Source organism: Rhineura floridana, chromosome 3 (assembly GCF_030035675.1).
Source record: "Rhineura floridana isolate rRhiFlo1 chromosome 3, rRhiFlo1.hap2, whole genome shotgun sequence".
NCBI classification, from domain to species: Eukaryota; Metazoa; Chordata; class Lepidosauria; order Squamata; family Rhineuridae; genus Rhineura; species Rhineura floridana.
In genome coordinates this window covers 158,217,713-158,239,462 of record NC_084482.1, presented here as the reverse complement: position 1 = coordinate 158,239,462, position 21,750 = coordinate 158,217,713, and the positions used below count along the sequence as shown (strand labels likewise).

The 21,750-nt window shown below is 40.7% G+C and overlaps 1 protein-coding gene across 8 annotated transcripts in view; it reads left to right on the top strand.

Annotated features, from left to right (window-relative positions):
* The first annotated feature begins 749 nt into the window (after positions 1-749).
* RBSN (rabenosyn, RAB effector) overlaps positions 750-21,750 on the top strand; it is a 25,026-nt gene continuing 4,025 nt past the window's right edge. The window contains exons 1-12 of one of the 8 annotated variants that reach the window (XM_061618458.1): positions 902-1,011; positions 2,375-2,441; positions 5,725-6,024; positions 7,653-7,793; positions 8,335-8,435; positions 8,936-8,981; positions 9,070-9,231; positions 10,570-10,811; positions 11,671-11,741; positions 14,079-14,165; positions 15,025-15,127; positions 21,597-21,701. In XM_061618458.1, the coding sequence (XP_061474442.1) occupies positions 5,862-6,024; positions 7,653-7,793; positions 8,335-8,435; positions 8,936-8,981; positions 9,070-9,231; positions 10,570-10,811; positions 11,671-11,741; positions 14,079-14,165; positions 15,025-15,127; positions 21,597-21,701 (1,221 nt within the window). In that variant the 5' untranslated portion in view covers positions 902-1,011; positions 2,375-2,441; positions 5,725-5,861. The other 7 variants (XM_061618461.1, XM_061618460.1, XM_061618463.1 and 4 more) reach the window with 7 other exon arrangements.

The following is a 21,750-nucleotide window of genomic DNA, read 5'->3' as shown; positions in this document are numbered from 1 at the left end:
TGCTTCTATCCATCAATTCAACTCCATTCATGAATCCCATTTTTATGCCCTTTATCTACACTTTAAGCACACATTTCCTCCTAAATATTATATTTCGTTACCCAGAGGGATTATTCTTCTTAATATTGGCTGACATTGTTTCATTTTTTTCTTTCTGTACATGCACACTCATATAAAGTTGCCCAGAAGGATGATAGTTTATAGAGAGAAATATAGACCAATTTGATGCATTCCTGTCAATATGAGATTCAAACATTCTAGTTGTCTAGCAGGACAAGTAGCTTTATGATTTGGTCCCACACCTGGAAAGACTGAAGAACATCCACTGTAGTACAGATTGTAGCTTCCAGCAGCAAAAAAATAAACTCCCATTTCTTGCTTTTGTTTCTAAACTTTATGGGAAGGGCCATAGCTCAGCAAGAGAGCATCTGCCTTGCACGCTGAAGGTTCCAGGTTCAAGCCCGGCATCTCCAGGTACTACTGGGAGAGAACCGAGTCTAGAACCATGGAGAGCTGCTGCCAGTCAGTGCAGACAATATCGAGCTACATGGACCAAAGCGGCTCCCTATGCGCAGTTGCTCCAAAACCACGGTTATTCACCAGGAAGGAAGATATAAGCAACCAGCAGCGAGCGCACACGGCGCAGGAGCCACCCTCTGTCTAGTTTCCTCTCCCTTCCCTTGCGCCAACCACAGAGGCTGAAGTTCCATTGCCCCGCCCTTCCCTCTCATCGATTGCTCGGCGCTCGACACAGCAGCCTTTCCCTGCCTCGGACGAGAGCTCCTCCCTCCCTTCTTGCCATCGATGCTTCGGCGCTCGTCCAGATGCTGTCCGCGAGGAGGCCCTCTCTCCTCCCCCCCCTTTTCAGGTCAGTTAAGATCCGGCCCTTCAGGTGTCATTGTTGTCGCCTCCTCCAGGTTGAGATGAAAACCGCCCCTCCTCTCTCCCCTCCTTCCCCTTTCGCGCAGGTGTGCCTCCTCCTCCCCCCTCAGGGCTCTCTGCAGCGCTCGGGTGAGCCGGAGTCGTGTGTACGTACAGCCTGAGGCCCCTCCCTCTGCCCTGCTCCTTCCCTGGCCCAGGCGTAGTTTTGGGCTTTCGTTTCGCCTCCCAGACGAGGGGTTCTTATCCAGACTGTTGGTGGTCCCTCTTCCTTGTCCTGCTGCTCTCTCCGAGTGGAATTCATGGGGTGCGCCAGTGTGAGTGTGTTTGGGATGATGACGCCCCTTCGGAAGGCGCGGAAGCAGCTGGAATTCCTCTTCAGATTCCTGCCTCTCCGGGTTTCCATAAGGGTGCCCCTCCCACTCCAAAAAGCAATCGCCCCCTTCCTTTCCTGCTCTTCTTAACTCCTTTTCACTCTTCTAACCGGAGCCACATGAGTATTGATTGTTCTCAAGGGATGCTACTCCTTTTCCTGACTGGCTGTTGTGAATGTATGTAGGTGTGTGTGTTTGCCTTTCACAGCTGTGCCATGTACAGAGATAAAAGAGATAAAGCTTTCTGCATCACCTGTCATGCAGCTGTTGACGGTGCAAGAGCCCTGCGTGAACAAAAGGAAGTCTCCCTCACTATCATTTTGCTAGTGCCTGGGCCATCTGTGTGACTTTACCTCTTCTGAATCGCATGCTAATCAGGAGCAAACCCCATCTTGGTTTCATGTAAATGCAACACAGTGAGGCAATGGCATGTGGAGGTGATAGAATGGGATACACCACTTCAAACTGAAAGTGAAGGGTGATGTTCTTAAATGCTTCCCAGTGGGAAAAGGTCTTTCCAAATAGAAAACTAGTACATCAAGCAAAAGGTTGGCCTAAAACCTTTCCCGATGTACTAGGTTTCTATTTACAGGAAGGTTTTTTTTTAAAAAAAATGAGGGAGCATTCAACAGCAGAACCCCTCATCTCCAGTCCAGACTGGTACAGATTATTCTGATATCACTTCTTTTTTGTTCTGATGCTTTCGTGAGTGGGTGAGTGGATGGATGGAAGGGGGATATCTATTTGTCATTGCAGTGAGCATGTCTTGTTATGAGGGGCTGGGTAATGACTATGAATATATTGATATGTTGAAATTTGGGAGTATGCACTGATCCTTGTGGATTGTGTGAGTTACCCAATTTCCACAGAACGTGAAGGTGGTTAGGTGGACAATGGTTGTGCTTTGAAGCTGCTATTAATAGAGCCATTTACTTGAGCCATTCTTGACCAACAGGCCTTGCCTGACTGTGTTGTGTTGTACTTTTGTTCTTTCTAGTCTTTGTTTGTGACATGCTGCTAGACCGACAAAACTAATTTTTGAAAAAGGATTATGATGAATATACAGGATCATTCCTTAATCTGTGTTTGCGGTTAATTGCATGATCCTTTTTGTCTTTCAGTCTTGCGCTGTTATGATTCCTTCAAATTACTGAATTGGCACCTCAAGCTTGGTGTCTAGTTCTCTTGGTGTGTATATTTAACTATTTAGTTTATTTAGATCATTTCTGTACTGCTAATCATCAAATAGAACATTTCAAAATAAAACATTAAAGCAGCATGATTAACAGGAAAACAAAATATTCTCTTAAACATAAAAAATTACAAATACAAATTAAATACAAAACTACAATAAAATTCCACATCTGTCTCATTAGCAACTAAACAAAATAACTGAAATAGAAGCTGCACCCACACTTCCTCCCCGCAGTAACATCTGTCAAATACATCTTTAGCAATCTTCCACATACACTCTCAAGCATTCCTCCCAACCATAGCAAAGGAAATGTCTGGTCAGAAAATCAGGCCTTTTTCCTTTGAAACTGGATCAACCTGAATGTTTCTTACGCCACCTGGTTCTTTTTCTCACCATATCCCCTTCATGGGTATTACACTTTTAGAGGGAAGCATGGTGAAAGGGGATGCTTTGTCCCAAAGACGTAGTGCTGTTCTGCTCCCACCGTCGCCATCTTGAACATAACTTCTGTTCTATGAATCCTTCTATATATGTGAAGAGGCTCTTCGTGTCATTTGGAGGCTCCCTGCACAATTTAGAACCCTAAGTTTTAAATTGTATGGGGGAGCCTCCATGCATCAAGAAGGCTGTTCACTGCAGAAATTATGTGGAATCTGGGGAGGGTGCAGGAAGAGCAAAAAACATTGGGGTGAAGCTAAATGCACAGCCCACATCTTTCACAATGCTTGCTGTCTACATGTGAGTAATGTGGGAAGAAGGCTAATTGCTAATGTGGATTAGAATCCTCACGTAACATATTCAGCATATCTATGGAACTTAAAAGTACCATGGCTTTTACATATATAATCCTATGTTTAACTTTTTATTGTCCACACTGAAAAAACAGACAAACCCTGTGGACCTTTGCATGCTTCAATTTTCTTAAAATCCAGTGATGCGTTTTTGTGGGAAGCAAAATTTGATTAAGATGCCAGCTCTACAGATGCAAAAAATGCTCCCAGGCTTTGTTCTCTGAAAATTAGGACATTCTAGTAAAAACAATATGCAGCAGAGATGTGGGGAATCTTTGGCTTTCCAGATGTTGCTGAACTTCAGCTCCCATCATCCTTGGCCATGCTTGCTGGGGCTGATGGGAACAGTCATTCAGCAACATCTGGAGGACCAAAGGTTCCCCACATCTGATGTCACATGTCATAAGAGAAGTATCAGAGAAGAAAAACTGAAGCCGAAATTAAGTAGATTAGCTCTAGGGAATGTGTTTGCAAAAAGAGCATAGACATTATAACAAGCCATTTGAGCAGGGCTGAGGGATTGCATGAACACAATCTAAATTTACAGAGTAGGAATATGTTTAAAGATGAAATAGTCAAATATTGTGCAAGAACACTGTTTTGGAGAACAGGCTTGTTTGTTTTGCTTGGGAAACAGTCCACTTCTCCCTCTGCTTTGCATTCCTTTCCTGTTGACTTTGCCCATCTTCCCCGCCCTAACCGCCTTGGTTGTCTTGTCTTGTGAATGACCTAGATGGAGTAGTTCAAAAGTGCTGGATGTTTATTAGATGAGAGGAAATGTTAACCTCATCCCAGGCATGTTTGCAGAACCTCACTTGGCGTATACACCTGGGTTTCTTTTAAATGTTTTTTAAATAAATCCTTCATTTTTTGTTTAAAAGAATCACAGTTCTTGCAAAAATGTGGGTGTTTTGTCTTTTTATTTCAGAGTGACTTAGGCTACAGATCTGTCCATACTTGAGAATAAGATTCATTGAATGCAATGGGACTTACTTCTCAGCAAAAATGCATAGGAGTGCACCATAGGCATTTTAAGAAGGTTTAGGTTGGTCACACAAAACTTCGGGAGCCTTCTAAAACCCCATAATGGGGTCTCTTAGCTATTGGTTAATAGATTCAAGAACCCACACACTCAGAACGGGAAGCATACAATGGAAAAAACAAAAAAAATAGCCAGTCTCAAGAAGTTTGAAGACACATGCACTTTTTATTAATACCCAATGTGTTTCTGTGCTGAAATGCATTGGGTGTTATTAAAAAGTGCATTACTCTTTAGTATTTTCAGATTGTTCTTCAATTTTTGTATTTTGAATTGACTCAAGATAATACAAGGGGATAAGATGAAATAGAATTCCATGGGTTATATCCAACTAAGGCTGCATATACACAATACATTTAAAGCACACTACTTCCCCTAAAGAATCCTGAAAAATACTTTGTTAAGGATGCTTGTAGCTCTCTGAGTGGTACCCAAGATTCGGGGTGGGGTGGAGCCATGTGCTTTAAGTGTATGGTACGTATGCAATCTGGTCATTGCACGAGTGGAACTTCTCTTTCTTTCATCCTCCTGGGCAGCTCCACATCACCAAATCGCCTCAGGGGTTTCCCTCAATCTCTGGAGTAGATTTGCGGGTGATGGCAGAAGGAGAGGGGGGAAGTTTAGTTACGCGAATAGAAGTTCTTCTTGCACAAGTTACATTTTGAATACAATAAACACTACATTTGGCTTATTTTAGATGGAATTTTCTCTTTCTTAAGGTAGTTTTAGAGTACCCTTTTTCCTTCCAATGTTTACTTACTAATTTTTAAAACTAACATACTTACCACACAGACACGGCTTAGGGAGCAATCCAAACCCAAGATCTGCCGAGATGAGTGGAGTTTGGAATGGGTGGATCTCCAGCTGAGCTTGGGCTCAGGTGGCTGAACTCCCTCATCCTGGCGTAGCTGGAGATATATCAGTGTAAGTCCTCCAAGCTGGCTGAACCTAGACCAGGTAAATCCCAAAAAAGGGGCATGCAGGGGGAGACTTATCTGTATTCCAAACTCCAGTCAGCTCAGTCAAATGATCTAGTAACACAGTGGAGGTTACACTGGCAAAAAGGGTGATGTAAGTCAAACTCTGTTGTAAAGGCTTGTTTTCCCTCTGTCAGGCTTGGCCTGTCTCAGCCAGCAGTCGACCTGCTCATGAAAGAAGTATGGAATAGGAGTACCTTATGCTGGCATAATTTACCCAAGGATAAATTACATTTGCTTACTGTAGTTTGGAGTGTTCTGTCATTTTTTTTATTGAGTTGATTTTTTAAATCTGTATAATAAACATTTTTATTATAGTGTATTCATATTGTTGGATGTATATACTACATTTATAAATAAAACAAGTGTGTGTGTGTTTGTGTGTGTGTGAAAAAGCATTAATATATGTATATAATGTTACTGAGTTAAATGGGTCATCCTATTTAAAACTGTTCCTGGTCTCTTTCAGGTAAATGTTTTGCACGAGCAACAAGAGCAAAAATTACTTCCTTGCTATTGGTCTACTCTAATAATGAATGACATACCATTCTTCCTCTGCTGTTGAGGCTTGGAGTTTGTCAGTATCTTTGGAGTCCTTGGACCACAATGGCAACGAGCTACACACCTCCATTTGATGACCCTGGGGAGGTGAGAGAGGGCTTTCTATGTCCACTGTGTCTGAAGGACCTGCAGTCATTTTATCAGCTTCAGTCTCATTATGAAGAAGAACATTCAAGTGAAGACAAAGATGTCAAAGGACAACTTAAAAGTAAGGAAAGCCATAGCTGCTCTGACTTTTATTGTGTAAAATATAATGGTCCACAATGTTTATTATTTGTTGACGTGAAGGGGCAGCGGCAGCTGGGCAGCATTGTACATATATGGCTTCTGGATGGCAAGTGTTGCTGCTGTTTACTGAGAGAGACAGCGGCAAGGCACTGGGAACCCAGCATGGTTTGGGTGTAGTGGCAGGAGCATCGGATTGTCTCTGAGCCCACAGTGTACTATGTTCCCTGCACCTGGCCGCCTCCTTCTTGGTAAGTGGCAGCAATGCTTGCCGTCTGGAAGCCAGGTGTGCAGCACCACCTCATCTTTGCCACTCCACTGACCGCTTCTGCCATCTTATTGACCTGAGAGCTGAACTTGGCCAAAGATAATTTCATTCCTTTTTAGAGTTGAGAAGAAAGTAGAATTGTTCAAGGAGCTGGCAGTGGTGCTGAAAGTATGTACTAGAGCAAAGTCAACACAGTAATGTGATCCTGTTACTGGATTTTCTTTTGTTGGTGAAAGTGTTCAGGCTTCAAATTCTACTGTGATGTTACTTAGGGGAAAACTAGCTAATAAACAAAGGAAACAAAAATTAAATGATAGAAATTAATCTAGTAGAAAATACTGTCTGTTTTATATTGCTGTCTTTGGACTGTTTGCCACATAACATTTTTAGCCACATGCACATGCTTTCACAAATCACACTAGTAACTTAAAATAAAATACCACACACTAAGAGTTTGAACATTTTTCTTTCCCCTAGGACACAAACCTAGTCAAGCTCCTTCTAGCTTAGGAATATTCCTGATTGTCATGGTGATTTTGACGTATCCACCTGTGCTCAATGATGCTTTCAGACATTCAGAGTGTCTTTTGGGAACAGTCTTATGGAATAAAACATGGCATGGGAACAGAGCTTAGTAATCATACAGTTTCAGCCATTGAATATACAAATTAGTAGCAAGAGCTGAAGAATAGTTTAAGCTACGAAAGAAGTGTAATGTGTTCAGTCACTAATTATGGGATGCTTTTTCTGTTTAAAATAGTCAAGCACTCTGTAGTCAGTGCACAGTGAATTGCAAAAAGCAACTAGTTGTGTTGATGCTTTAATTTCCTTCACATGTTACAAGTTGGTTTCCCAGCTCTCTGAAGGGCTATTAAATGCGTCATTGTTCAACCCTTATAAAATGCTCTTGTATTTTACTTTGTCCGGTGTTCTGTTTCACAAATTGCTTCCCAAATTAAGCCTGTCTCTGGGTACAGAATATTCCTGTGAGCTGCTAATAATTGGACTGATTGACTAACTGGCACATTTGTATTCCCAGCAGGTTAGGTCAAGTTGAAGTATTTTATTGGGCTTTATTCTGATGTGAAGCATTTACACAGTTATACACATCTTCAGAGCTTTTTGTTGTTGTTGCAAATTTCTGATCCTATTCCTCTGAGTAGGTAAAAAACTGATTCTGACATTCAACAGATGCAGGAGGGTGAAGGCAGAATGGTCAAATATATTGCCCAAGGTCTCCAGAGGCAAATACCACAAGGAAGTTGAGGAGAATACAGGTAACTCTTACAAATATGCTTAAATAAGAGTGTGTGTGAGATAAATAGCATTTGATCTTCTTTCAGATCTGCTCCAAAAAGCTAAAAAAGCAAAGAATAAATTGTTGAAACTGGAAGATGACCGAACTGATGGGGGGCCTCAGGAGGGATATGAATCTTACAGCTATGGTGGAGTGGATCCATATATGTGGGAGCCTCAAGAATTAGGTAAGCAATCAAGAATGATGCAGATAACATGAAACTTTCATTGGGCAGTATCCCAATCTCCAGTGTGGTCTATACATAATGATGTAAAGTTACCAGGCTTTAATAGGTCTTTTAAACATAAGAGAGCAGCTAAACACCAGGGCCCCAATCCAGTGCAAAATTATACAAACACTGAAGTTCTGTTTCTTGATCATTTGTTTTGTCCTTGAGTGTTCTTGCTTAGTTTTGTATTTGATTGAGACCTAGGCTTACACTACAGGGCAAATAGAAAATTTATAACAGTGTCACGCCATTGCTTGTTTTAAAAATGCATTTGTGCTTTGAAGATCTGCTTATAATATAGCATTCCCTGGCAGCCCGTAAAAATGTTTGCAAGAGCCAATTGGAAGCAGTGGGAACAGCCAAGATACTCCTGAATGTTCAGCCTGAGCAGCACATATGAGAATGAGAGAGAAACAAGAACTTGGTTAAACTGCCTGTTAATTAAAGATACAGGGTTGAATGATTTTGGCAAGTTCTCTCACCAGTTGTTTCTTACCAGGTGCTATGAAGAGCCATCTTTCTGATTTTAAGAGGCACAGAGCAGCCAGAATTGATCACTATGTTGTGGAAGTCAATAAATTAATCATCAGGTTAGAAAAGGTAAATGGGTTACTCTTTGACTTTTCACATAAATATTGCTTTTGGTGTGTGCAGGAGAATTTTGTTTGGTTCACATTTTTAAGTGAACTGACTTAATTTGCACCTCATAGACTAATGGATGGATTGGAATATAATTATCCTTTGGATTTCACACATCTCCAGATATTGCCCAGTCATGGCACTGAAACTGCCTTGGTTGGCTTGGTTGATGACATTTGTTGTGAGAGAGATGGAGAGTTCGAACCTGCTTGTTCTGTTTGATCTCTCAGCGGCTTTTGATACTGTTGACCACAGTATCCCTCTGAAGCAGTTTTGGGAGGTGGCAGTTGGGAGCAAGCTATTACAGTGGTTCTGCTCCTACCTTTGGAGGCTTCTTTTTTTATCTGCTAGGTTAGTAGAATACAATCTTTCCATTACCAAGGTGCTTGAGATCTCCACTGAACTGTTGTAAAGATTGCCCTTGTAGAAAACTTGTCCTAACTCCTCTGGGTTTCTTCCAGCTAACATCCTTTGACCGAACCAATACAGATTCTGCAAAGATAAGAGGTAGGTGCCAGCATACTTGACCTTTGCTAATATTTTCCCCTGTGGTTTTCATTGGAGATGTTTGATAGATTTTCTCATCCTGTTTCAGCAATAGAGAAGTCTGTTGTGCCTTGGGTCAATGATCAGGATGTGCCTTTTTGTCCGGATTGTGGTAACAAGTTCAGCATACGGAACAGACGTCACCACTGCCGCCTTTGTGGGTCTATCATGTGCAAGAAGTGCATGGAACTGGTCAGCCTCCCTTTTGCAAGTGAGTACAGTATTCTATAGATGTCTTGGACCCATGTGCCTGATGTCTGAACTAACTTTCTCAGGATGGGAGTCCGAAGGACTGAGGCAAATAATAGTGACAAGAGACAAAGTTTTAGGCCTTGCTGACAAATTAAAAACTAACAAATCAGCAAGTCCAGACGGTGTTCCCTCAAGAGTTCTTAAACAACTTGAAGGTGAAATTACTGATCTTCTAACAAAAATTGCCCTAAGATCAGCCTCCGTATGTGAGGACTTGAAAGTGGCCAGTGTTAACACCAATTTTTCAAAAGGGATCAGGGGGATCTGGAAAACTTCAAGTGGGTTAGGGTTAATATCTCTTCATGGAAAACTGATGTAAAGCATTATTAAAGATAGAATTACAAAGCATATAGAAGAACTGGTCTTGCTGAAGCAGAACTAACATATGCTCATGTCCTACTTGCAGGCTTCCTGTATGCATCTGGTTGGCCACTGTGGGAACAGGATGCTGGACTAGATGGGCCTTTGGATCTGATCCAGCAGGGCTCTTCTTATATATTTATTAAATTATGCCTCAGTGCCATTCAAACGTAACAGTGTAATTCAAGGGAAATGTTTCATTGTCATTTTTCATTTCAGTTTTGTTTCATTTCTTACCCTTGTAGCAGATTTAAGAAGTCCAGTGTATTAGCGTCTCCTTCCATCTCCTGAATCCAATATCCAGGAAACTCAGCCATTAAAGAATACAACTTACGTATTAAAATTTTTCCTTCTGTTACTATTATTCTGCATGTCTTCAAGCCCATATAGTATATAAGGAGGAGATTCAAGGTATTATAAGCTGGAATTAATAGGTCATGTTGAGAATTAATGGTATATAATCTTGTTTATTTATTTATTTTTAAAAAATCTGTTGGTTAACATAGAAAAATTGCAGTTTTATAAGAAAGCTGAAAGTTGAGATGAACTGGTAATTGGAAAATGGCTCTCTAGGAAATAAATTCCACTTAAGTGCAGTAAAGGCTAAAGATGAGGAGAAGGGGATTCTGATTTAATTCTTCCTAATGATTCCACTGTTCTTCATCTTTGGGTCCCCAGATGTTCTTGGACTACAACTCCCATCATCCCTAGCCAGCTTAGCCACTGGTCAAGGAATCATGGAAGGTGTTGTACAGTAACATCTGGGGACCCAAAGCTGAAGAACACTGATACAAAGTTGGCACTTGCTGTTTTCCATTTTATGATGAATAACTGGAATTGAGCTGAACTGAGTTTTTGAACCCATGTTCAAGACCAATGTTCTAATGGCTAGACCATTGCCTTGTGACCATTATATCTTGTTGATATATCTTTCCAGACAAACTCACCACTGCCAGCAAAGAAGTCTTGGCCTCTCATACTAGCCCAAATTGCTCACCCAACAGCATCCAGGGCTCTCGCCGTGGTAGCATCAGTAGCATAAGCAGTGTGAGCTCTGTCTTGGATGACAAGGATGATGATCGACTCCGCTGCTGTAGACATTGTAAAGACACCCTGCTCAAAAGAGAACAACAGATTGATGAGAGAGAATACACGCCAGACATTGTGAAACTATATGAGGTAAAATGACACTTGTTAACAGGGCCTGGAAATGAAGTGGGATTTTCTGGTTATAATTAACTTATGCAGTTCCTTAGGATTATTTAAATAGCGTAATATGCTAGATGCAGTTCACAAAACAGGGCTGGGTCATTGACTTACAACCCTCAAACAAATAGATCATGGATAGGTAAGAGGAAGAGAAAATAAGTTTAACTTTATAGTTTTTAAAGAAAGCTTTAAGGCGGTATTCTTAAGTAAGTTTCTTCTGATTCATTCTGAAGCAGGTTGGCTGTGAGTAGTAGTATCAAAAATTTTAAACTTAATTTTTTTACTTCGAAAGATCCAGGATCCTGACCACTAACAGGTAGAACTACAACCAAATAGTGATCTAAACATGCCAATGAGTGGATCAAAGCAGTCTAGTTGCCTATAGCCTCAGAGTAAACCAGTTTTGTAACTTTCAGAAGAGAGACCAGTTATTAATGTGACATTAACTGATGTACTGATTTACAGTGCAATCTTAACCATGACTTCTTAACCATGACTACTTACAAGTAAGTCCCACTGAATTCAGTGGAGCTTTCTCCCAGGTAAGTGGGTTAGGATTGCAGCCTCAGATATCTTAACTTGAAATGGTTTTAAAATCTGGAGTTCTGGTTTTAAAATCTGAGACCTTGTTGCACCTGGCAGACCCTAGTTCTGAGATAATAGCTCTTGATCTTCTGGATAGTCAACCTAGCAACTACTACCAATTCTTAAGTTGTTATGCACACAGAAGGTAGGAAATACAGAATGCACATGAAGCATTTTTGTATCTGAACTCTTGTTGCTGTAAGTAACTTTATCTTAATCTTGTTGTTGTTTGTGACTAAAAAAGAAACTCCAACTTTGCATGGAAAAAGTTGATCAGAAGGCCCCGGAATACATAAAGATGGCAGAATCATTAAAGTAAGCCTGTTCAGTTACGTTTTTAATGAGTATATCTTTAGTGATCTTTTTTTGTGGGCAACACAACCTTCTTTCTTTCTTATTAGATACTAAAGTCTGGTATTAGTTGCTATTTATAGCTAGCTGGGCGTAACGGAAAACAAAAATGTTGTGGGATGTTTGTGGGCAAACAAGCACCAGTGTGCAAACTGGAATCATCAGTATACTTAATCTCCCCTTCTCATTATGCTCAACATGCAGCCTAAAGAATTATGCTGAATTTGAAAGCTGGCTTGCTACTTTGACAACTCAGTAAAGGTAAAGGTGTCCCCGCACTTATAGTGCGAGTCGTTTCCAACTCTTAGGGTGACGTCTTGCAACGTTGACTAGGCAGACTATATATATGGGGTGGGATTGCCAGTTCCTTCCCCGGCCTTTCTTTACCCTCCAGCATATGCCGGGTACTCATTTTACCGACCACGGATGGATGGAAGGCTGAGTGGACCTCGGCCCCTTTTACCGGAGATTCGACTTCCTCCTTCCGTTGGAATTGAACTCCGGCCGTGAGCAGAGCTTCGGCTGCGTTTCCGCCGCTTACCACTCTGTGCCACGGTGGATCTCTAATAAAAGGTCCTAATAAAATTATTACCCTATTGTTGCTGTTGGATTTTTTCTAATTGACTAGCATGGCTACCTACAATTTTTGTCATATTAACAAAGACCCAACTCAAACACCACTTTGGATTCTGTGAAGTCCCTCTGAAGTTATTTTTAACCACACCAGTTTTGTGTGATGCATAAATAAATGTCCTGTCTGAATTTGCCATTATCCAATCCAAAGTCCAGTGTTCAATAGTTTGGTCTGGGATGGATAAAACAGCAGGTCTTGACTTGTACACACACAGGTTATTCAGTACACAAAACTGATATGTAAAATTGTTGTATGCAAGCAATATTTACCACATCCAAAAGTATGAACAGTCCTTTAGGTGATAAAATATATAAAAATGTGTTGTTAATGCTTCCTGTGTTATAACAGTCAGAGGAATGTTTCCACATATCATTCCTTTACCTGAGTTTTAGTTCAGATATTTTGTATTTTAGTAAGTTTTTTTGCTTTATAGATGGTTTTCTTTTCAAATGTTGTTGCATGTTGTGAGCCATTTGGATGAAGCAGCTACATTAATAACATCCGTTATTAAATAATATATGATAGCAATAGCTGTTGCCTTCAGCCTAGTGAGACATCAAATGTATATCTATCAAAAATGTTTAATAGGTGAAATGTCTGGGCATGATCTTAACAATCCAGTACTGCGGTATGTTAAGCTTTTGTGTGATCAAGAGTAGCCCTACTCTGAGGCAGAGTGAAGGACAGAAGACTTGTTGGACAGAAAATTCACTGGGGCAACTTAAGGGGTGGTAATTTTGGACAGTTTAGCGCAGACTGGGCTGTTTTTTTGGTAAACTACAACACCTGTAAGCTGATATTTGCGAGTGCATGTTTATTATTATAAGGAACCCAGTTTTATGGCAACCTCTCCCAATCCTCTATGGGAGGAGTGGCCCAGTTCTGTCTTAGGGAGCAGATAGACCTATGTATGAGTAGATGGCTACCCCTGTATACAAGGAGGATGAAATTTACACAATACATAGGTCACTTGTTAGAACATAATTTTCTTGTTGACTAGCATACTTTGTTCATATGGCCTTGCTGTCATCGATTGGCAGGGTTCTTAGTGAAACACAGGGAACATTAAGAAGAAAAAAGGCATTGTTTACTGAATGGTGATCAGTGAGGCCAGTCTAGATGTGAAATAGTGTTTTTCTTTCTTTACTCTAACTTTGTTTATTTTGTACTGCATATTTGTGAATGTTTGATGTTGTGAAACTTAACGGTGTTGGCAGGCCTGATGAACATGAGAAAGTTTTATGTGCTATCTGATAATGGCCTGCAAAATTGCCTTTGTCCCTTGAAGATAGTGCTTCAGTTGTCTCTGAAGAAGAGGTTTTTGAATAAACTGTCCCAAATTTATCTTAGAGGTTTCATCTTCTCCTTGTTTGAATATGAACAACACGTTTTCAAAGGTTGTGCTTAAAGTGGCATGCCTAATAAGTGCCCTGGCAAGCTTCTAATTTAGATGTTTAGAGTTGATAATAGAATTCTATAATAGAATAGGTTTCTAAACACATTTGCAAAAATTGTGCAGGCATCAACAAAGCCCCTTGCTAGGGTAATTGTAGTGACAGGCTCTCTCTCTGGTGGGGAAGGTTTAAATATAACTACCCCAAAATAACACTGCTGAATGGGCGAGGATGACAGTTTATAAAAATGTAAACATGCATGTTTTCTTCCAGTGCTGGGGAGACAACTTACAGTCTTGAGCATGCTAACAGTCTCAGGATGGAAGTGCAAAAAATGTATGAGTTAATAGATGGTTTAAGGTAAGTGATACAACTCAAACAATGAGACTTCTGTATTTGTATTTTGATTTTGTGCTTATTCTTTTTATACTGTTGTAGGCTGCCTTCAAATCAGTTTTGAAGAAGGAGGCCTTAGACCATAGTCAAACATGTTTAAGCCAATTAATTTCAGTCAATAAATTTTGATTGCAGTCTTAATTTGTATTGTACTGAGGCCTTAATTGGGAACTACATAGCTCAAAGGCTGCATATGTTTTATTATTTATTTGTTATTTATTTATTAAATTTATATCCTGCCCTTCCTCCCAGAAGGAGCCCTGGGTGGCAAACAAAAACACTTTAAAACCTTTTAAAACAAAACATATTTAAAAACATTAAAATAAAATACCTTTTAAAAATTATTTAGAAAACAACTTTAAAAACAAGTTAAAAAGCAATTCCAGCACAGACTCAGTCTGGGATAAGGTCTCTACTTAAAAGGCTTGTTGAAAAGGAAGGTCTTCAATAGGCACCAAAAAGATAACAGATAGCGCCTGCCTAATATTTATTTTAAGCAGTCAGTATCAAAAAGAAATAAAATTTGAGTATACTACCTTAGAAAAGCCGAAACTTCAGTATGCAATTGTGTGTGTGTAGTACAGTCCTATTATGAGAGAGTTCATGAGTGTTAATAACAATATTGTGATGAAGTGTGTACTGCAAACCAACATCACTATATTATTCTGTTCTTTTTTAAAAACAACAACATCATCATCAACAATTGATTACTTATAAAGGGGAAGACTTCATGTGTCTGACAATTTGTTTAACATGCTTACATATTACTCATGGTTGACTGTTAAGTTGGTATGCTGATAAATGTGTGGTTTTTTTGGTTCAGCAAGAAGATTCTGACTCTGGGATTGAATGAAGAACCACAACCTCATCCCAGAACATTACAACTTCAGAGAATGATCAGATATTCAGCCACACTTTTTGTACAGGTAGGTCATCTATGAGAGATGAGCTGCTTTTAGGTACATAGGATGCTGTCTTTGGAAACAGAATACAAGATGACATGCTAATGTCTCAGATAATAATTTCTGAGGATGTTCTAAGTCAGGTGTGGGGAATCTTGGGTCTGGGGGCCAAATGCCTCTCCATCTAGCCTTGAGTTTCCCCTGGCCACTCCCCTCATCAGCCTTGTTCCGTGCTCTCCTCAAGTGCTGCTGCCTGACTGGGATGAGTCCTTTAAATGTGATAATGCCTTTTGCTTGCCAGGATAGGGAGAATCTTGCTTGCTTGGCAGGATTCTGTATGGTAGAAATGTATCCTACTGCAAGAGGCACATGTGTTGCATTGCTCTACCCACGTTTGCATTTGACCCCACCCACTTTTTGCCTTTGGCCCTGCCCATCACTGGCTTTTGGCCTCTGGAAAGTTTTCCATGAGGGAGTGCGGCCATCAAGGAGACAAAGGTCCTCCACCCATGTCGTTAGACTTAGCAACCTAGTTTTAAAGATTGTATACCAACATAAATAATTGGGCTTTCAGGGTACAAACACCTTGTTACCTGATTACCTCTAGGTAATGCTTATTTACCACACGTGAGCCTGATGAAGATCATTTTATTGTATGTTAGTGCTGGTGTGTATAAATAGGTAAACTGAATGTTCCAAAAGCTAGCTTCACAAACCGTTTAAAATGCTATACTCAGCAAAAGAGTATTTTTAACTTGACTTGTTATGCTGTGATGTTTCAATAAAATAAGTTCCTCTAGCTCTAAAGGTATGAAAGATAAAGCAGTGTTGAGTCTATCCTTATTTTCTCTGACCACCTAATCCCCTGCCCTGCCTTGCCCTGTTTTCTAAACATGCATTTTGGGTTTTTCCTAGTTTTAGGAGTTACTTATTCTCAACAGCTGACTTACAAAAAGTATTTGAGGTTTATTTGATTTACAATCATTGAAACATTGTATGTTAAGTACTTTGAAGCTGATCTATCCTTCCTCCATGTTGCATTTGTGCTGTAGAGATATGCATACAAAAGAAACTGGCAGTTAACCTGATGCATAATTAAGGCTACAACCCTTTGCAAATCTTGGGAGTAAAACCCATTTGAGGCTTGCTTCTGAGTAGGTGTGCATAGAATTGCACTGTAAGCTACATAGTTCAGTGACAGACAAATTTTTAAAGGGTTAGACAGAAGATTTAATTTTTTTCCTGTCAATCATCTGATGTCCCATAGGTTAGCCCACTTGTCAAACACCTGGTATCATAGTGATGTCAGATGCTACTGCACTTTGTTGGGACTTCAGAGCACAGTGCAGGGCCTTCAAACAGCCCTCGGTAAACATCCCTGTGCTGTTCTTTAAACCTCCAGTTTCTGGTGGTTCAAAGAGCAGTGATGTTCAAAAGGGGCTTTCAAATATCCCCACACTGCTCTAGCCTCTGAAGACTCAAGAAGGAGCACAGGGAAGTTTACAAAAGGCTTTCAAACATCCCTGTGATGCTGTTTCATGCTCCAATAACCAGAGGGTCAAAGAGCAGTGGGGAGGGGATGTTTACAAAGGGCTGTGCTCTAGTGCTAAGAGGGAGAAGTAGTTTTCACTGAATGAGAATTGCTCCCCTACCTTGAGCTGCCACCGCCCATCAGCTGAGTGTGCCTTGCTCCAGCAAAGGAACAGTTAGGAGGTCACTTAGGTTGCTGATTGTCCCTTTGAAGCCTTGCCTTTACCTGACCCACACCTGATGTCATGCATAACATCAGGTGTAGGGCAGTTGGGCGTGGCTCCCCCCAAATGGTCTCGCAAGTAAAATAGGAGGGCCTGGTTGGCCAAGTTTGGCACACAGGCCAGAGGTTTGTCCATCCTGGTCTACAGTCTACATATACGGATGCTCTTTTTGTGACCTATAAAGCTCTAAACCCAGTGGTTCCCAACCTTTGTGAGTATGGGACCCCCTCTGTAACCTCAAAACTTTTCATGAAACTAGTTGTAATTTTAGGCTCTGTTAATTGAAAAAATACATATAAAGTGTTAAATAATGTCATTTTTTATTCATCACAAAAACAATTATGATAATGATATTTATTACCTGCCCTTCACCAGAAAGTCCCAGGACAGGCTACAGCAATATAAACAACTTTTAACAAATTTTGAAGTAAATGAAAGGAAGGAGATGAAAGTAAACCACCCAAAGTGGTAAACAGAGCCTGGTTGAGTTGTGGTTTGACTCTGGTTTTAGGTGTTCCATCTGTATACAATGAGGCCTCATCTTCAGCACTCGGCTCAGGAAACTCCATCTGACAATCATAATAATATGTCTAACAGACAGAATGTCAACAAGTGAAATTTTCCTCATGATTGCATTTCCATACTAGAAAAGGCTAAATAAATAAATAAATTTAATTATGCAGACATGAGAGTGGCTGTATACTATAGCCAGCATGGATTTCTCCCATTCTGCAATGTTAAATTGAAAATACTCCCTATGCCATTCTGATGCTTCCCATAAGCACATTTCAGAACAAAACCTTACAAAAACACTTGCTTAACAACCCTCAAAGTTTTCATGGTGATACACAAAACAGTCAGAGAATTGAGAGTTCAAAGTGTAAAACAAGAGAGAAAAATCCAGATCGCTGTTGGACTTTTTTCTGTTACTGGTCTCATAATTGGTTGAAATTAATTAAAAATCAGCCATGTTCATAGAGTACCTGTAATCCTATTACGGATCCTGCCCCATACTCTGACTTTCATCTTCTGCAGTTTATTTGTTTATTATTTGCTTTATATCCCGCCCTTCCTCTGAGCAGAAGCCCAGGGCGGCAAACAAAAGCACTAAAAACACTTTAAAACATCATAAAAACAGAGTTTAAAATACATTAAAATAAAACATCTTTAAAAATGTATGAATTAGTTTATTACAGTACAAGACGAACAAATTTAAAACAACAAGATTACACACATTAGTCAGACCAGGTACAAAAAGGTTATAATGAAGTTAAAATACTTGGGCCAGACTCTTTCTACATGTCATGGCTGCCACACAAAATCTCGCCACCATATCCGTAATAAATGGATCACGGTCGTCAAGTAAAACATGAACCTAGTTAATCTTGAAAGGGTCTAAGTCTTGTAAAAAAGGGGGGAAATAAACAAGCTTTCAAGACATCTTTTATAAACAAGGTTACAAACATTAAAAAAAAGTTTAAAAAATACTAAAACGCAATTCCAACACAGACGCAGACCGGGATAAGGTCTCAACTTAAAAGGCTTGTTGAAAGAGGAAGGACTTCAATAGGTGCGGAAAAGATAACAGAGATGGCGCCTCACAGAACTCTAGTGGCCAGAGTGGTTTAACACTCAGCCACTCTTGTGGGGATTGTAGGGATTGTGTAGGGCTTGTGGTAAATAGGGCCTCTCCTAGTAACTCTCAGTACCCTTCACAAACTACACCTCCCAAGATTCTTTGGAGGAAGCCATGACTGTCTAAAGTAAAGTAAAGGTCTGGTGTGGATGTGGCCAGTGACAGATTTGGTTTAAATTTGAATGGGAGAATACTGTGTCTGCTGTAGAATAAAAAGGTGGGGGAAACCCTGAAAAACAATGATACTGTTCACAATGTTTTCCTTTTGGAAAGGAATGGGCTTTCCCTCTGCCCATTGCCTGCCCACCCAACCTTCTCCCCTCCCCCATGTCAGTCAATTTCATGTATCCTAAGCATGATTGTACAGAGTAAATCCCACTGAACTCAAAAAGCATGCAAATGATCAAACCTGCTATCCCCTCCCCTTCCCCCTTCCCTCTCTTGTCCCCTTCCCCTCCTCCTCCTCCATGGTCAGTTTTATCTATTCTAAGCATGATTACATGGAGGCAAATCCCATTGAACTCAATAAACATGTAAATGATCAGGCCTGCCTTTCCCTCTCCTCTCCTTCTCCCTCTCCTCTCCCTCTCCTCTCCCTTACTCCTCCCCTTCCCTCTTTCTTCTTCTTCCTGCTCTGCCCACTCCAGGCCTCCCTTCCTTCTCCTCCTCCCACATGGTTAGTTTCACCTATCCTAAGCATGATTGCAGGGGAGTAAATCCCACTGAACTCAGTAAGCATGCAAATGATCAATCCATTCTCAGCAGACTTGCACAGGATCTCATTTCTTACCTCCCAGGTTAAAAAGCAGAGAAATTCAGTAATAGGCAAAACTGTACCTATATCCAACAGATATTTCTATCCAACTTTAAAAAGCAGGGAAATTGGACAGTTATAGTGACTGCACCAGGGGAGTAGGAGACCTGACCTCCTCTCTGAGATATTGTATTACCCTACAAATTTGTAAAACTACAAACACAATTTGGGTTGGTCTTTCATAGTCCAATCCACTTCCTGTGTAGCTTGGAAGAATTTTAACCATTTACTTTATCCTTTTTTTTTTTGCTCACTTACTGCCTTGGGTCAGCCAGTAACTCTCAACCCAACCTATGGCTGTTGCTCTATTGAGTTCTATAGGACTTACTTCTGAGGAGACCTGGTTAGGACTGCAGTCTTTGCATTATAGATATATATTTCTGCTTCCTTTAACCAGAATGATGCATGTTTGTAGTATAAAACCCAATGTCCCCCCCCCCCAAAAGTAGTACATCTTCAAAGCTTCAACAGAATCTTAGTTCGGTCTGGTTATTGCAATTTGATTTTCCTGGGAGGAAGTCCCATAAATATGAAGAGAGTTACTTCTGAGTAGATATGTATACATTGTACTATAGGTTAACTATGCAGTGAATTTTTAATGAGTGCTCAGGTATGCATTCATGGGGGAAGTGCTGGGACTCCACCGTGTTATTTTTTTGGCAGGTGGCCCTTCCTAGGGTCCCTGTGTCTCTACAGCCAGAGCCAATCAGCTCAGTCAATCTTCCCTCACTGTCAGTGACAAAAGGGGGGGTGGGTGGGTGCTGGAGCTTAAATAAGCCCAGCTGGGCCTTTCTCTTGATGCACTTGAGCGCTGTGCTGCTCAGCTCTCTCTGGCTGTGCCGGATGGAGGGAAGGAGGGGGAGGCAGAAGTGGCTGTGTGCGCATGCAGTGCAGGCTCACAAGTTGGTGGTGCACAGACCAGCCATTACTTAATTTTTAATTAATAAGTAAATCTTCTCTAGGCTCTTTGCGACCCCCCTGGGATGACTTCATGACCCCCAGGCTGGGAACGACTGCTCTAAACAGTCTAGGTCAGCCTTTCCCAACTAGTGGGCCACCAGATGTTGTTGGACCACAATTCCCATCTTTCCTGACCATTGGCAATGCTGGCTGAGGCTGATGGGAGTTATGGTCCAACAACACCTGGTGGCCCACTAGTTGGGAAAGGCTGCTCTAGGTTTAGTGTTCCTTAAGAGCTGTCTTCTTTATGAATCTGCCATTTACTTAGATCAATAGTAGTAGGAATATCAGAGTTAGTGAGAGCCTTTAACATCTCCCTTGACTGTGCCATCATGTAATAGATGAACCAGGAACCACATTCCATCTGGCATGTGCAAGGGGAAGCTTCACTCCCTAGTGACAGGTTCCTTCTGGTGATGTTTGGAACATACTTCCTGAGAAGGGGCTATTTGCCCTGGACTCATAGTGGCAGCAGGAACACCAGAGAGCTAAGGAGAGGCTCAACATGCCATTTAATTTCCCGTCTCTCTTAGATGTTGCACCACCGTATTGAAATGTAAGTCACCTTGGGGATTTTTTAGGTTGAAAGGTGTGGTGTAAAACTTAAAAATAACAACTAGCTAAATAGATAACCATTAGAAGTTTTACTGCAGATGCCTTCACTTTCAGAGGTTAGGTGGGTGGAATAGGGGCCAAGCCCCTTTTAGAATACCCTCCGCATAGAATCTTCCTGACACCTAAGCTTTTATCTTTTAAGTGTCAGATGCAACTATTCTGTTTTTCAGACATTTTCAACTGATTGATGAATTGATCTATTTTAATTCTGTCACATTTGATGCTAACATTGATCATGTTTGACTTCTTCTCATTGGCATAAGTGCCTTTTCACTTTGACTTTGATCCAGATATTTTGTATTAGTGGAAAAGCACTTCCACTTGCATAGAAACAGCTGTGCTGAATTTCTCTGACTTCCCATCATGCTATAGTCCCCCCATGGCCCATCCTATACCATTCCAGAGGATCCCTCCATGCTCAGGAGAAGCTTTTTTTTGGGGGGGGGGAGAACAGGAGGCTGTAGGGCAGAGAGGAGCCATATTGCATAAAAAGAATTCCACATAATCTTCTTTGGATCCAACTCCTTGTATTGTAAGCTGCCTTGACCATATTTGATGGAGAAGTATTTCAAGGTGTTCTTTTTTTTTTTTAAAGTAAGTGTAACTGTAATGATATATTATGTATTTTGTGCAGTTTCATGTTCTGCTTAAGCATGAGAGCTTAATAGCCTGAACCCTTTTTTAAAAACCAATATTTTGAAAATATTTCCTCAGGAAAAATTGCTTGGTCTCATGTCTCTACCAACCCAAGAGCAATATGAAGAATTGAAAGAGAAAAAGAAACAAGAACTGGAAAGAAAACTACAGATGGAGAGACAGGTGAATACCAATCAGTACTGGGATATGTTTCTAAGAGTTGTTTTATGTC